The following is a 15,840-nucleotide window of genomic DNA, read 5'->3' on the forward strand; positions in this document are numbered from 1 at the left end:
GCGCGTCAGCGCGACTACCGCCCCCTACCCCACGCCTGCGCCATTTGCAAAAAGTGGTTAAAATGTTTGCTGGCGGTGATAAGCGATAAGTGATAATGGACAATTAAGCCAGTTTCTGTGGTAATTCAGTCAAATAATCACGTTTTTCGTAAGAAAAGTCCGTTACATGTTGTAGTGAAGTTGCATTTCGTATGACTTTTGTGGAGTGAGAATTGGTTGCAAGGTATTTTTGACCGAGTTCGCGTTTGGCTTAAAAACGATTGTGATACGAAAATTGCGTTTCCAGATGGACGAGCAGCCGAAGGAGAGAATTCGGTGCTTCTTTGATGTCTCAATTGGGGGCTTACAGTCAGGCCGGATCGTGTTTGAGCTGTTCACTGATGTGGTGCCGAAAACGTGTGAGAATTTCAGGTGCCTGTGCACTGGGGAGAAAGGCTTGGGGCAGAACACGAAGAAGACGCTACATTTTAAGGTTTGGCGGACTATTAATAATCTCTGTGTGTGTAATTTAGGGTTTTAGGGAGTCGTGTTCCACCGGGTGGTGAAGGATTTTATTATCCAAGGGGGAGATTTTTCCAATGGGAATGGGACTGGAGGAGAGAGTATTTACGGCGGGACTTTCGAAGGTAAGTAAAGTGGGTTCATTTAATGAATACAGGTTAAAAGTCAGGGTTAATTATTATAATCAAGTAGGTGCTTGGGGAATAATTAGGGAATTTTATGCAGGTTGGTAGTGACAGTCACAGGAAGTGTCACTCATTCAATGTTTGTTAATTAAATTAAAAAAACGACAATTTTGTTAGAAAAATGCAACAAACTTTGAAATCAGTTCGTGAATTTTCGTTGCGAAGATTCCCGAATCACTCTTTACAACTGCCGACGACTCCCGAGGCTCAATTTTCGACTTTTTCCAGATGAAAACTTTGATTTAAAGCATGACCAGCCGTTCCTTCTGTCGATGGCGAACCGCGGCAAGGATACCAACGGGTCTCAGTTTTTTATGTGAGTGGCAATACTGAAAGGGTAAAAAAAATCCATAACGTTTGTTATAGTGACTATAACCACAGCGAAGTGTTCTATCCAAGCTTCACTAACTCAAACTTAGAGTCGTTGAATGCGGAAGCCTTGATAGAGCAACCTTCCTCCAGTTTTCTTCCTTACTTAGCTTCTCACTTCTAGATGTTTTTACATTTAACATTTAGCAAATTTCTCAGTTGCCTTACGAGATGTGTTACAGAACAGTTACTTTTGTTGTTCTGTAGCAGTACGTCTGTTCCATCTATCCTGGCCTTCGCTGATCATATCTTGTCATGTTTTGTGTTATAGTACCACACAACCGGCCCCTCATCTCGACAAGTAAGTAGAATTTCTGAGTTTGAGACGGTTTTGAGTGAAATTGGGAATTGTAGTGTTCATGTTGTCTTTGGACGCGTTGTCGGAGGAGTCGATGTCGTGCGTCAGATCGAATCCTTGCCAGTAGATACGAACAGTCGGCCTTTACAGGATGCCAAAATTGTCAAGTGTGGTGAATTGGTGCGCCAAGTGAAAGGTATAATAGTCATAAATTTTAATTTAGTCGTGTTTAACACTTTCACTTCAGCCAAAAAAGAGAAAAAGAAGAAGAAGGAGGAGAACGAGGAAGAGGAAGCCACCTCCGGGGACGAAAAGAAGAAAAAGAAACACAAAAAGGACAAAAAGAAGGAGAAGAAAGACAAGAAAAATAAAGAGTAAGAAAATCGGGTTTATTGTCGTCTAGTTGATTATTATTCGTCGTTGTTGCAGAAAAACTGAAGGTGACTCAGAGGAAGAAGGTGAAGTGCAAGACCTCCACCCTCTGGCGACCGTGACCGATATTAACCCAGAAGATATACCTGACGTACCTTTCAACAAATTCCTAATGAGAGGCCCCCAGGAAAAAGAGAAAGAGAGGAAATTCAACAAGAAGCGAAAAGGTGAGTGTCGGATGTGGCGGGCGTGGGATTACAAGCTTCGTTATAGATGATTTCAGAAGAGACAGGAGACGAGATTGGGATCACGGTTTCAACCGCAGGGACCGCCCCATCACCACTAAGAGCGGCAGAATTATCAAGGGCAGAGGGAAATTTGTAAGTACCCTTGACACATTGATTGATTGTGTAAAAATAAAAAAATGAAAATGTAGAGGTATAGAACGCCCTCTCGAAGTCGATCCAGAAGCGGGACTCCGTTACACTGGCGAAAGGAGGAATCCCGCGTCATTAAGCTCTCAGAGTTCGAAAAACTGGAGGCCGAGCGGAAGAAGCGCGAAGAGCGGCGGAGACAAGAGAAGGCCATTCGGGAAGAGAATCGTCAGGAAGGGGATTCCGACGAGAAAAGTAACGATAAACAGAACAAAGAAGTCGACTATAACGCGTTGGACTATGAGGAAAATCAGTCGGAAGAGGAGGAGACGGTGCGCAAGCAGGTACCGAGTTTGGTCCAGTACCCCCTTCCGGGTACTTTCAACCCGAACAAGGAACCGGCTAACGAGAAGGACGAAGTCAAGGATGGGCAGGAGGAGATCGTCAGTAACGCGAAAAGCGAAGTCATGGCTATGGCGTTGGGGGTACAAGTGAAGACGGGAGAGGAGTCACCGAGGGACGGACCCATCAGCGGGTTCGAGAAACGAAACAAACAGAACGAGGTAAGATTTTAAATTTAATAAAATCTGGATTTTTTATTTAACCGTGTTTTTTTTAAACGGGCTCAGATATTGGTACTAAATTAAGTAACGCCGGTGACGCTTTTTCTTGTAGAGACGTAGAAAGAGAAGTAAGAATTGTGGCCAAAAGTGTCAAGCGAAGTTATTAGAGGCTATAACGGAAATTTTAGAAGCAGAAGCGGATGAAATCGATGGTTTCATGTTTACCGTTGCTTCTAAATTGAGAAAAATGGATGAAATTCAGCGTCCGTTGTGCCAAAATTTAATTACTAAAGTGTTGGATTTAGGGGATTTGGGACGATTAACTGAAAGCACGGATGTTGAATTTAACGTTGAGCGTCCTTTTTATGATTCAAATTTATGCAAGACGAACAATGACGGTTTCATTTTTTTCGTTGATGATTATGTTTAACTTTTGGTCGGGGAGTGTGGGAGCGACCGCAAAAATCCCACGTTAAAAAAAAAATGTTTATTTAGTGTGGATTTACTCGTTAGGGGGTATAAAAGTCACTGGAAATACGCTTTTTGTAAACAAGAATTGTTTTCGTTTTTGTATTATTTATAAATATAAATATATCGTCGTTCCGAGGACATCGTTTTTATAACGCCCTTTTTGCGCCAGATTTCCCAGAATAACGACCACCACGCCAACCTGATGAAGCTCGCCGGCCAGCCAAACGACCCCCAGAAAAAGCGCAACCAACAAGACAAAAAAGAAGCCGAAGTACGCACAGGCCGCAACAAATTCGAGACGGAGAAACCCGACAATCACAACGACGAGAATCGCGCTTACAAGAACGGGGGCTACCGCGAGCCGAACCGCCGACGGATGGAGAGGCGGCCGTTCGACGACCGGAGACCCTTGCGGCGGCCGTTCGGCCGCCGCGACCGAGGGCGGTACGCGCCGTACCCGTCGCGCGAGCGCAAGTACCGGCGCTCGCCGCGGAGGTCCAGGTCGAGGCACAGGCAGCGCTCGCGCTCGCGGAGGCGCTCCCACAGGCGCTCGACCACCCCCGACGACAAGTCGCGGAACAGGTCGAAGTCGCCCAGCGACGACGAGAAGAAGAAGCCGGAAGCCAACCACAAGGAAGAGAAGAAGGTGGACGACGCCGAGGAGAAGTACAAGAGGTTGTTGATTTTGCGCAAGCAGATGGAGTTGCTGGAGATGAAGAAGAAGAAGGAGGTGGAGCAGGTGAGTGTGGGCGGAGTGAGGGACGGTTTGTAGCGGGTGGTTGCAGAAGCTGATGGAGGAGAAGCACAGGAAGGCGAAGGAGGAGGCGGATATGCTGGAGAAGGCGAAGAAGGCGAAGAGGGAGGCGATCGAGAAGGAGAAGTTGCTGAAGACGTACAAAGTGCTGCAGGAGTTGGATAAGAACAGTTCGGGGAAGGGGAAGAGGGCGCGGAGTTACAGCTCGGGCAGTTCGAGCAGCTACAGCGACAGTTCGAGTGATTCGTCGTCAAGGTTTGTGGTCGGGGGGCGTGGTTTTGGCCGAGTTATTTTGGTGTTTGAAAAGTAGAAGCATTGTTTAAGTATATTATAGTTGGACAACCTAATACAAATTTTACTTCGGCTAAATAGTGAGCTTTAGGACAAGAGATCCAGGGGGCGTGGGACAAATTTTTCGTGAACGCGCATTTTCACTACAGTGAGCCAACGTATTAGGTTTATTTTACTCTAAATCAGATGGCGCCATCAAACATTAGCGAAGGCAAACACCCTTCACTCTGCTCTTATACGAGGAGTTATCCATAAATCCATAATTAACATTGTTCCGTAAACAGTAATGTGTATAAACATATATGTACAAAATATGAAAATACACTTCTTCAAGTGTTATATTTTTAAGATGTCATATTTGTCAGCGTTTCCAAAATTTTCTTCTTTGCATAGGTCAACTAATTTTTCGTAAACCGCATTTTAAAATTTTTGTTATTGTATTTTTTACTTTTTATTTTTCTAAGGCATGAAAAAATCCCATATAGGTTTCTATGAATGATGAATGTATTAACGAAATCAACTGATAACTTGCGCGCCATTTTGTGTTAATTAACACCAATAGTGATTATGATAATTTTATAATTATCATTTTAAAGAAATTGTGTTGTTCACTTCGCGAACGACAGCAAACAATTTAAAATTACCGCTAGTCAAGCACCTGAAAATCCATCTCTCCCAAATATGTCTTTCTTGGCACGATTTGTAATCCGAAGTCTCCCTCCACAAGCAATTTTTCGTCGCCTGAGAACTTGTTTGATCTACAGACCAAAGCACACTCAGGCCAATATCGGCTTTAAGCGATTTATCTATAAACCGATATTCGTTAGAGTTGATCTGATACACATCCACTACGAAGAACTAACCCATTTCGACCATTGGACTTTAAAAACGAATAAGTGAACAAAGTTCTTGAACATCTTAACGATTTAATACATAATGTTCCCGAATGACAAAATTTACATTTCAAATTGTATTATCAAATTACACTCACCAAAATTTGTCACGAACAATGAAATGACGCAATCTCCAAATTTTACAATAGTAAAATTATAGTTTCGCCCCGTTTACGGTTTATGCATCCGTGTCGAGTTTTCACCTTAGACGTCAAGATTTTTGTAGAAAAAAAATCAACATTTTCCAATTTATAATGTTATTTAAATTTTAAAAAGTAGAACAGTCCTGAGCTTGTGATTTATACCTAAATACGCTATTGGGATTTTTCGGTTTGTCGATTTCTCGATTTTTCAACTTTAAATGTCACAATTTTTCAATATTTCAATTTTGGGCTTTTCCGATTCCTCCATTTTTTAAATTTTCTATTTCTCGATTTTTTTATTTTTCGATTTCTCAATCTTTCGATGTTTCAATAATACGATTTCTCAATTTTTGTCCTCTTCAATTTTACGGTTTTTAAATATTTCGATTTTTCAATTTTTCAAATTTTCGCGTTTCTAAATTTTCAGTTTGCCGATTTCTAAAGTATTTTTTTTTATTTGTCCGTTTCTGGACTTCCTAAAGTTTCGATTTTTCACATCTTCAATTCTTCAATTTTTCGATTTTTTAAGATTACGATTTTTCAATTTTGCTTTTTTAGATTTTCGATTTCTTAATTTTTTTAATATTTCTTTCAGTTATGAGATTTTTCAATATTTCAATTTTTCGACTTTTCGATTTTTGAATTGATGGATTTTTTTTGATTTCTCGATTTTTTACTTTTTGGATTTTCAATTTATTGTAAACTTTAGATTTTTTAATTCTGCGACTGTTTAATGCTTCGATTTCTCAATTTTTAAACTTTTCGATGTTTTAATATTTCATTTTTTAAAATTCTAGGTTTTTCGATATCTCGAGTTTTCAGTTCTTCTATATTTCAATTTTTCGATTTTTTGAATTTTGATTTTCGATTTTCCAGTTTTTCTTTTTTAAAATTTTTCGATTATTCAATTTTTTAATTTCTCAATTTATCGAATTCAGATGTTTCGTTGTTTTGCTTGTTCAATTTCTAAATTTTTCAATTTTTAACTTTCCTTTTCGGCTTCCGACTCCTCAATTTCTCGATCCTCCGATTTTTCGATTTGTTGAAGTTTCAGTTTTTGAATTTTTCGATGTTTCGATTTTTGGATTTCTCGGTTTTTCGATTTTTTTTCTTTTGAGCTTTTCAATTTCTGGATTTTCCAATTTTTCAACGCCCCGATTTTTCAATTTTTCAAATTCAATTGGATTTCTCGATTCTTCAATTTTGCGATATTTTAATTATTCCTTGTTTTAAATTTTAGTTTTTCCGATTTCTCGATTTTTTTACTTTTCAGTTCTTCAGTATTTAAATTTTTCAATTTTTCAAATTTTTGCGTTAAATTTTCAGTTTTCTGATTTCTCAATTAATCTATTTTTTTTTTCTCAATTTTTCAGTTTTTTAAGTTCCCAATTTTTGAATATTTCTTTCAGTTTTGGGATTTTCCAATATTTTGATTCTCCGACTTTTCGATTTTTCGACTTTCAGTTCTTTGGTATTTCTATTTTTCAATTTTTCAAATTTTGACGTTGCTAAATTTTCAGTTACCTGATTTCTCAATTAATCTATTTTTGATTTTGCAATTTCTGGACTTCTCGAAGTTTCGCCTTTCAGTTTTTCAATTCTTTGATTTTTCGACTTTGCTTTTTTGGTTTTTTGATTTTTCAATTTTCCAGTTTTTTAATTTCTCAATTTTTGAATATTTCTTTCAGTTTTGGGATTTTCCAATATTTTGATTCTCCGACTTTTCGATTTTTCGACTTTCAGTTCTTCAGTATTTCTATTTTTTAATTTCAAATTTTGACGTTGCTAAATTTTCAGTTTCCCGATTTCTCAATTAATTTATTTTTTGATTTTCCCATTTCTCGACTTCTCGAAGTTTCGCCTTTCAGTTTTTCAATTCTTTGATTTTTCGATTTTTCAATTTTCCAGTTTTTTAATATCTCAATTTTTTGATGTTTCTTTTAGTTATGGGATTTTCCAATATTTTCATTCTCTGACTTTTCGATTTTTCGACTTCCGGATTTTTCAATTTTTTATTTTTTGGATTTTCAGTTTTTTCGTTTTTTAAACTAGATTTTTCAATTTTTCGACTGTTTCATATTTCGATTTCTCAATTTTTCAATTTTCCGATATTTTAATTCTTCAATTGTCCGAATTTTTAAATTTTCGATTTTTCCATTTTTTGAGATCTCGATTTATCAATTTTTCGATTTGTAACTTTTGAATTTTTCGATTTTGGCCTATTTCGGTTTCTTGTTTTTTTTTCGATGTTTTAACTTCTCGACTTTTCGACTCCTCGATTTCTCGATTTTTTGATGTTTCAGTTTTTGAATTTTTCGATGATTCGATTTTTCGATTTTTGAATTATCCGATTTTTCAATTTTTCAATTTTTTTCACTTTCGAGTTTCGATTTCTCGATTTGTTGATCTTTCAGTTTTTCGATTTTTAAATTTTGGATTTTCGAAATTTTATTTTTTTGATTTTTTGATGTTTGGATTTCCCCATTTTTCAATTTTACGATATTTTAATTTTTCAGTGTTTTAAATTTTAGATTTTTCAGGTCTTCAATGTACTTTAATTTTTCAAATTTTGACGTTTCCGAATTTTCAGTTTTCCGCTTTCCCAATTAATCTATTTTTTGATTTTCCCATTTCTCGATTTTCCCAAGTTTCGATTTTTCAGTGTTTTTGATTCTTCATTTTTTCGATTTTTTAAGTTTGCGATTTTTCGACTTTCCTTTTTTGGCTTTTCGATTTTCCAATTTTTCAATTTTTTAATTTCCCAATTTTTGGATATTTTGTGTGATACATTTTTCGATATTTCAGTTTTGGGATTTTTTTACTATTTCGACTTTTCGAGTTCCGGATTTTTCGATTTTTCGACTTTTTACTTTTTGGATTTTCAATTTTTCGACTATTTTATACTTCGATTTCTCAATTTTTCAAGTTTTCAATTTTTAAAATTTCGATTTCTCGATTTTCAGTTCTTCTATACATATTTCAATTTTTCAGTTTTCCAAATTTTTAATTTTTTTATTTTTCCAATCTCTTTTTTAAAATTTTCCGATTTTTCAATTTTCTGATTTCTCGATTTATCGAATTTAGATGTTTCGACATTTTGATTGTTCAATTTCTCGATTTATTAATTTTTCAATTATTAACTTTTCTTCTAGACTTTCCACTCCTCGATTGCTCGATCCTCTGATTTTTCGATTTCTCTCCATCATCATCTCAGTTTTTAAATTTTTCGATGTTTCGATTTTTCAGTTACGCTATTTTTTAATTTTTCAATTCTTTAAATTCTGGAGTTTGGATTTCCCGATTTGGCGATTTTTTAGTTTTTCGATTTTTAAATTTTAGATTTTCGAAATTTTATTTTTTGAGTTTTTGATGTTTTAAATTTTAGATTTTTCGATTCTAGTTCTTCGGTATTTTTATTTTTCAATTTTTCAAATTTTGACGTTGCTAAATTTTCAGTTTTCCGATTTCTCAATAAATCTATTTTTGATTTTCTCATTTCTCGACTTCTCGAAGTTTAGACTTTTTAGTTCTTCAATTCTTTGATTTTTCGACTTTGCTTTTTTGATTTTTCGATTTCTAAATTTTCCAGTTTTTCAATTTCTCAATTTTTGGATATTTCTCTCAGGTGTGGGATTTTCCAATATTTTGATTCTCTGACTTTTCGATTTTTCGATTTTTTATTTTTTGGATTTTCAGTTTTTTAAACTTTGGATTTTTCAATTATTCGACTGTTTTATATTTCGATTTCTCAAATTTTCAACTTTTCGATATTTAATTTTTAAAATTCTATATTTTTCAATTTCTCGAGTTTTCAGTTCTTCTGTATTTTAATTTTTCAATTGTCCGAATTTTTAAATTTTCGAATTTTCAATTTTTTGAGATCTCGACTTATCAATTTTTCCATTTTTAACTTTTCGATTTTGGCCTATTTCAGTTTCTTGGTTTTTCGATGCTTCTCGACTTTCGACTCCTTGATTTCTCGATTTTTTGATTTGTAGGTTTTTCCATTTTTTACTTTTTGGCTTTCCGATTTTTCCATGTTTCGATTTTTGAATTATCCGATTTTTCAATTTTCCAGTTTTTTAAATTTTCGAGTTTCGTTTTCTTGATTTGTTGATATTTCCGTTTTTCGATTTTTAAATTTTAGATTTTCGAATTTTTATTTTTCCCACTTCTCAAAGTTTCGATTTTTCAGTTCTTCAATTCTTCGATTTTTCGACTTCGCTTTATTGGTTTGTCGATTTCTCAATTTTTGGATATTTCTTTCAGTTTTGATATTTTTCAATACTTCGATTCTTTCATTTTTCGACTTCTAGATTTTTCTATTTTTTATTTTTGGATTTTCAGTTTTTTGTTTTTTATTTCAATTTCTCAATTTTTCAACTTTTCCATATTTTAATTTTTAAATTTCTAGATTTTTCGGTTTCTTGAGTTTCCAGTTCTATATTTTAATTTTTTAAATTTCCGAATTTTTTTATTTTTTGAGATCTCAATTTATTGAGATTCGGATGTTTCGATGTTTTGATTATTCAATCTCTCGCTTTATCAATTTTTCCATATTTAAGTTTTCGATTTTTCGATTTTGGCCTATTTCGGTTTCTCAATTTTTTGATTTTTCGACTTCTCGATTTTTCGACTCCTCGATTTTTTTGTCTTTTGATTTTTCGATTTCTCGATGTCTCAATTTTTGAATTTTACAATGTTTCGATTTTTCGATTTGTTGGTTTTTCGATTTTTTGCTTTTCGGTTTCTCGATTTTTGATTTATCCGATTTTTCACTTTTCCAGTTTTTTTAAATTCTCGACTTCTCGATTCGTTGATTTTTCAGTTTTTCGATTTTTAAATTTTAGATTTTTATTTTTTTTTATTTTTTGATGTTTGGATTTCTCCATTTTTCAGTTTTAGGATATTTTAACTTTTCAATGTTTTAAATTTTAGATTTTTCGATTTTTCAGTTCTTCAATATTTTTTTATTTTTCAAATTTTGACGTTTCTGAATTTTTAGTTTTCGGATTTCTCAATTAATCTATTTTTTCATATTCCCATTTCTCCACTTCCTAAAGTTTCGATTTTTCAGTTCTTTACTTCTTCAATTTTTCGATTATTCAGGTTTTTAATTTTTCAATTTTTCGATTTTTTAAGCTTGCGATTTTTAGACTCTGCTTTTTTGATTTTTCTGTTTCTCAATTTTTTAATTTCCTAATTTTTTGATATTTCGTTCGATTTTGTGATTTTTCAGTTTTTCGATTTCTCAATTTTAACTTTTCAATTTTTAAATTATTAATTTTTTTCGATTTTTTGAGTTTTTAGTTCTTCTACATTTCAATTTTTCAATTTTCGGAATTTTTAAATTTTCGATTGTCCAATTTTTTTTTATTTTTCGATTTTCCAATTTTTCGATGTTTCGATTTTTGAATTAACCGATTGTTCAATTTCTCGATTTTTAAATTTTAGATTTTCCAATTTTTATTTTTTTGATTTTTTTGTTTCGATTTCTCGATTTTACAATTTTCCCGTATTTGAATTTTTCAATGTTTTAAATTTTCAATTTCGAGGATTTACTGTGTTACAGTAGTCATCAGTCATTACTCATAAAAAACGATTATTGCTGTGCGTTAAAATGCCTACATACTGATAAACACGTACATACAAGACACATTTAAGGCTGTTTTAAGTCTGCTAGATATAATTTTTGCAATTTTAAATTTATTTCTTGATGTCTAAATCGTATATATTTAAATGGTGATGAATATTTTGTGATACAATCTTAGGATAAAATGCATTTTAGTTTCAAAGATAATATGTATTTAATGATTTGACTACTGTTAATAAAAAAATACGTAAGAAGATGTTCATATTGAATTAATTTGGTGTTCATAGTTTGATGATAACCCATAGTTATTCTGGAGGCAAATTAGATGACTTGTTACTTATTAATTAAAGTAGTGGTCGTTTAATTTCGTACCTTTAAAGTGGACGAAGGGACGCATATTTGTTAACCATGCAGTTCATGGATAATAGGTATACCGCGATAATATTAAATTTTTGTTAGCTTAACCTTGAAACAGGTATGCACTACATATACATATATTACATATATGTAAAGTCTTCAACACGTACGTTTGCTTACTTTGTGACTGCTCCCCGTACAGCATACTGATTAATACGTCCGTTTACTACCTTATCGACATCACGTGCTTACGGACTATTTTTATCCCCTTTCGTAAGGTACCGCCACTTCATAGTGAAGCGAGTGAGATGTAAAATATATATTCATTCTTTTCTACATGGGAAAGTGATTGTCCGTATAGGTTGTCCAACTATAATATACTTAAACATTCTAACTCGGAAATAGAGCGTGTTTAAGGTTTATTTTGGCGTGTGTGTAGGAAGTCCAAGAGGCGCGGGAGGTCGCGGTCTCGTTCGAGGAGAAAGGGGAAGAGACGCAGCAGTTCCAGTAGAAGTAGGTCCCGGCGCAGAGGCTACACCCCCAAGAAGAAAAGATAATACAAAGATTTACCCATTTCCAATACGTTTCATTCTTTTTTCACGTGTTTTAAGGTTTCAAACATTGTATATTTTTTTGGGAAAATAGTGTTCTGAGAAAACACCACATGTAAAGAATTCGAAAAAAAAAAACAACTGAGTTTTCTTTGCCCCGTCGCCACACACACTACTAGGGAAGAAAAAAGTACTGAAAATACCAAACACTTTTATTATTCATCATATTGCTACCATAGCAATATAAAATCTAATATAATTATTGTTAACAATTAACACTTGCTATGTGATTTTCCTTCATTTTTACTTACAGAGGACAGTTTTCCATGAGACAGCATCGACAATCGCATGTAAAAAACTATGAAATTAGGTACCAAAAACGAATCAAATAAAAAATGATTATAAACTTAAACGTTATATTATAAAATAATACGAAGTGTCAGTGAGAAAAGCAAGTATAAAACCTTGATATTAAGCTACGGCTTCGACTTCCATCGGTTGGTCCACTTCACCTTCCGTCTTCTTTTTTTTCTTTTTGGCAGCTTTAGGGTTAGCGGAACTTCTGAGTATCGTTTGAAGTTGAGGATCACTTATAGAATGCTCCGACTTGTACAATTCGGGATCGAAAGGCAGACCCGTGATTTTGTGCGGTCCGTTCGGCATTAACAAGACCGTGAATTTGAAGTGAGCAACGAATTCACCTAGAAAAACCCAGTTGAAACCCAATTCGACCCCGACTCGTCCAACTTACCCGATTTTTCATAAAGCACTTGGAACGGTTCGATTAGCTTATTCTTAACGCACTCCACCACCCCCATCTTCGCCTTAGTTTCGTCTTGGAACCCCCGCAGATTGAAAGGCATGCTCCCGTGTTTCGAGCGCACTTCGGTGTAGAACATCCTCGACGCCTTCAACTTCAGCTGGTAAGTCTCTTCAGTTTTCTTGTAGATGGAGACTCTGCTGTCGCCCTCCTTACCGACGCCTTCGCCTGTACTGATGAGCACGTCCATGGCGTACACCTCGTGCTTATCCAGCTCGAACTTCTCGTGTTCCTTTTTTTGCGCTTCATTCGGATTCTGGATGATGGTTTTCTCACCGTCGATTTTGAACTGCTTAAGCTGGTGACTTAGCATCCCCTCTACTGGTTTACAGTTGAAAGATTCGACTACGCGCTGCACAGCGTCGGTGATTGTGTACGTTTCGTTCCCGGGTTTCAGGAGTCTCAAGGCTGCCTCGGAAGCGTAATGAGCCGCCAACATCACGTCGGCTTTTCGAGCGGTGGCTTTATTCTCGCCGGAAACGCCGAGGATGATAGTGTGGGCCACGACGGCGATGAAGCCGTCAATGTGGGCCCCCAGGTCACTGCAAAATCGAAAACGGGGTTAGTGGTGACACAGACACCGCGATTTTTAGGTCACTAAGTGCGCGTCAGACAACATGGTGCAATCACCGACTTCAGTGGGATCAATTGGAGTGTCAAAAAATCATCACCAGTTGATTTTGCTTTATAAAGGGTGTTTTAACCTCTACTCACACTTTAACCACATCCCCCTCCTTCAAGATATAGTCAGGCTCGCTGGCAATCGGCGAAAAATGGCAGATGCAATTGTTGACCGACACGCACGTCGGGAACGCGATTCCCTTCTTCAGCTCCTTCTCCTTCTTGAAAACCTTGCTGGTCTCGTCCGTGATCAACTGATCCCCGAACTCGCAGATCTCCCGAACGGAACTCCCGACCGCACACTTCTCAAGGACCTGCTTCAGGATTCCTACAAAACAAAAACACGACTTAGACCACCACCGGCGAACCCGCTCTAATTTACATAGACCAGTCCACATTGGGGCCGCGAAATGCGCCCGAACCGAGTTCGAAAAAGCACATGGTTTTCCAAGCCGCATCCATATGGCCGTAGCCGGATTTCGGGAAATGCAAGGTTAGGGGGGCGAGGTTCGAGACGGGAACAAAAGGGGGCTTAGTGGGGCGCTAAAACTCACTGTTAACGATCTCTCCTGCCATTTTATACTTGGTGACGACCAAGTCTTCGGCGATGGTCTTTTCCACATTTTTGTCGTCCGCCATTTCTTCCACAAACCACAACGCGACTCGACAAACATCACGTGACCGGCGGCGAGCAGGGCGGCCGCGCGGGAAATTCGAAACACGAACCTCCAAAACTGAAGAAAACGGTAGTACAAGAAGCGATTTGGTGGTACAAATTGAAGAAAACACTCTTGGTAATAAAATCTGGTTGAAATACAGCGGGAAACACTCGATAAACACGAAAAACAGTGTCTTTGAGTGGGGATTTTGACTAAACGTTACTAGGGATTTTTGCACCGTTTGAAACCTCTGTGTATTGTTGGTTGCATACCAGACACAAACACCAATTTTTATTTGAATTATTTTTTATTGAGTACAAATACTATTCCAATTCAGTTCATTTCGACATCGCTCGACTGAAACTTCAAACAAAACACCAACGTCATGGGGGTGGTGGCGTCCGCCACCATAATTTCGCTTCCATCCTTCAAACCCAGCTCCACCAAACTCTTGTTCAAATTGTCTCTGGTCCTCTCTTCAATACTCTTGATTGTGGAAATATACAGAGTTTTATTTTTCCCGCCCACGGTGGTTGTTAAACCGGGATTTTTCATCTGGTACGTCTCGTCTTCACACAACGTTTGAATTAAATCTTTGAGTTTCATTTTGGTGGCGTCGGGTATGAGCAAAGTCTGTGGGACTTGTGAACACACCACACAGTTGTCTTTTCTTTCAGCTGTGTAGGTGTAAGTGTAAATACCGTCGACGTCGTTGAAAACCATGTAGTTGTTAAGGGGTAAACAGCAACTGGTGGCGATTTTGAAGACCTACAATATTATATTATATGACATTAAATCCCGGTTTAATATTTATACCTCAGTTGCGCAGACTCCGGCTATCACGGCGTTCGTAGAAGCCACCGCTGGTATTATATTTTTGACAACACCCTGTACAAGCCGGTACGTCACCCCAGTAATATTAAATTGGGCCGCTCTTTCTAGAGATTTTTCATAAATCCAACCCACGTGTTGGGTATCATCGCCATCTAAAGCTGCATTAAATGGGTTTTCTTTAGGCCACATGACCACTTTGACGTACTCAATACAGTGTTCGGGCAAGCGCGGGGTGTTGGCGATTGTACATAACGGGTATGTGACTTGTGGGGGGTACAAATCTAGGGTGCACTCAACGCACGCGCTATTCCCAGGAACAATAACTCGAGCGTTACCTTTGAAACCTTCAGTACCTAAAAAATTCAAATTACAATAAAAAAATTATCACTACCATTGTGAGTTTAATACCCCCATCCACCAACGGTATAATCGTCGAATTATCCAACACCCCGTCTTCATAACACAACAACGACATAATCATCCCGTTTATCCACCTCCTAGCCACGATTGAATCCAACCCACACACAATAATATGAAAACTTCTATAAAACCCCTCGTCGTAGTCCTGGATCTTGCAAAAGTGAGGCGTCACTTGGCACCCCGGGATCCTCCTATTGATAAACTCAGCCGCCACTTTGGCCTTCGACTGTCCAATGTCTTTCTGTCTGAACAAAAACTGCCGGTTCAAATTAGACAAATCGATGGTGTCCATATCAATGACGTGTATCTGCTTGAACCCCATCAACGCCAAGTCTTTAAGCAACTCGCAGCCCAAGCCGCCGGCCCCCACGACCAAGATTTTGCACGAAGTTACTATAAAGTCCATGATTTCGGGCGAGGGCTCGAACTCGGGGTGGCAAAAGGGGCCCGGACGCTCGAGAATTTTGCGCAGGTGGGCCCATCGCTTCTGAGAGGGCTCTTGTGCTTCGGTCATCATGGGGCTGCTTTCCGGCTTTTGGGTTAAATTGGTTAAATGTCAACGTGGAAGTGGCTCCAGTGACGACGCGACCGTCTCTAGCGCACTTTTATTACTTTTATTGTGTGAAAATGGTGCGAACAGAGAACATAGTGCGAAAGTACTAATACTAAATGAACGAATGAGAGTTTTTGCTGTGTTTTTGTTTGTTTTTTGGAGTTCGAGGGGTTTGTAGCCACCGCGTCGCCGCAGCTGTCATTGGCTGTCATCCGTCA

At 37.0% G+C, this 15,840-nt stretch overlaps 3 protein-coding genes across 6 annotated transcripts; 1 reads left to right on the forward strand and 2 right to left on the reverse strand.

The window, feature by feature from the left end:
* Window positions 1-42: 42 nt before the first annotated feature.
* Window positions 43-11,991, forward strand: LOC135125321 (peptidyl-prolyl cis-trans isomerase G). 4 transcript variants are annotated; one of them, XM_064050808.1, is made up of 14 exons: window positions 46-120; window positions 176-223; window positions 287-472; window positions 521-626; window positions 915-1,002; window positions 1,327-1,356; window positions 1,410-1,549; window positions 1,601-1,727; window positions 1,783-1,952; window positions 1,999-2,105; window positions 2,162-2,662; window positions 3,303-3,872; window positions 3,919-4,142; window positions 11,604-11,991. In XM_064050808.1, exons 3-14 carry the CDS (start codon window positions 287-289, stop codon window positions 11,719-11,721), a joined length of 2,367 nt encoding a protein of 788 aa, XP_063906878.1. In that variant the 5' UTR covers window positions 46-120; window positions 176-223; the 3' UTR covers window positions 11,722-11,991. The 4 variants fall into 4 exon arrangements, with proteins under 4 accessions (XP_063906877.1, XP_063906878.1, XP_063906879.1 ...); XM_064050807.1 differs by having other exon boundaries at window positions 43-223; XM_064050809.1 differs by lacking the exons at window positions 46-120; window positions 176-223; window positions 287-472 and having other exon boundaries at window positions 536-626; window positions 1,215-1,356.
* LOC135125322 (proliferation-associated protein 2G4) lies at window positions 11,910-13,828 on the reverse strand. Its single transcript, XM_064050811.1, has 4 exons — window positions 13,711-13,828; window positions 13,250-13,484; window positions 12,467-13,077; window positions 11,910-12,416 (listed from the first exon to the last, which is right to left on the reverse strand). The coding sequence occupies exons 1-4, from the start codon at window positions 13,793-13,795 to the stop codon at window positions 12,187-12,189; spliced, it is 1,161 nt and encodes a 386-aa protein (XP_063906881.1). The 5' UTR covers window positions 13,796-13,828; the 3' UTR covers window positions 11,910-12,186.
* Window positions 13,829-14,103: 275 nt separating this feature from the next.
* Window positions 14,104-15,735, reverse strand: Uba3 (Ubiquitin-like activating enzyme 3). Its single transcript, XM_064050818.1, has 3 exons — window positions 15,058-15,735; window positions 14,632-15,002; window positions 14,104-14,583 (listed from the first exon to the last, which is right to left on the reverse strand). Exons 1-3 carry the CDS (start codon window positions 15,584-15,586, stop codon window positions 14,149-14,151), a joined length of 1,335 nt encoding a protein of 444 aa, XP_063906888.1. The 5' UTR covers window positions 15,587-15,735; the 3' UTR covers window positions 14,104-14,148.
* Window positions 15,736-15,840: the final 105 nt, after the last annotated feature.

This window comes from Zophobas morio, unplaced genomic scaffold (assembly GCF_036711695.1).
Source record: "Zophobas morio isolate AGI-343-1 ecotype UQ-CSIRO unplaced genomic scaffold, CSIRO_AGI_Zmor_V1 ptg000008l, whole genome shotgun sequence".
NCBI lineage: Eukaryota > Metazoa > Arthropoda > Insecta > Coleoptera > Tenebrionidae > Zophobas > Zophobas morio.

Excerpts from the sequence above, each read along its gene's own strand:
- LOC135125322 (XM_064050811.1), bottom strand. The coding sequence starts at position 13,795 with ATGGCGGACGACAAAAATGTGGAAAAGACCATCGCCGAAGACTTGGTC. Across the intron at positions 13,485-13,710 it reads GGCAGGAGAGATCGTTAACA|GAATCCTGAAGCAGGTCCTT; the intron begins GTGAGTTTTAGC and ends TTTGTTTTGTAG. Across the intron at positions 12,417-12,466 it reads AGTGCTTTATGAAAAATCGG|GTGAATTCGTTGCTCACTTC; the intron begins GTAAGTTGGACG and ends GGGTTTTTCTAG.
- LOC135125321 (XM_064050807.1), top strand. The coding sequence starts at position 287 with ATGGACGAGCAGCCGAAGGAGAGAATTCGGTGCTTCTTTGATGTCTCA. Across the intron at positions 1,003-1,326 it reads AACGGGTCTCAGTTTTTTAT|TACCACACAACCGGCCCCTC; the intron begins GTGAGTGGCAAT and ends TTTGTGTTATAG. Across the intron at positions 1,550-1,600 it reads ATTGGTGCGCCAAGTGAAAG|CCAAAAAAGAGAAAAAGAAG; the intron begins GTATAATAGTCA and ends CTTTCACTTCAG.
- Uba3 (XM_064050818.1), bottom strand. The coding sequence starts at position 15,586 with ATGATGACCGAAGCACAAGAGCCCTCTCAGAAGCGATGGGCCCACCTG. Across the intron at positions 15,003-15,057 it reads TATACCGTTGGTGGATGGGG|GTACTGAAGGTTTCAAAGGT; the intron begins GTATTAAACTCA and ends TGAATTTTTTAG. Across the intron at positions 14,584-14,631 it reads CCGGAGTCTGCGCAACTGAG|GTCTTCAAAATCGCCACCAG; the intron begins GTATAAATATTA and ends ATAATATTGTAG.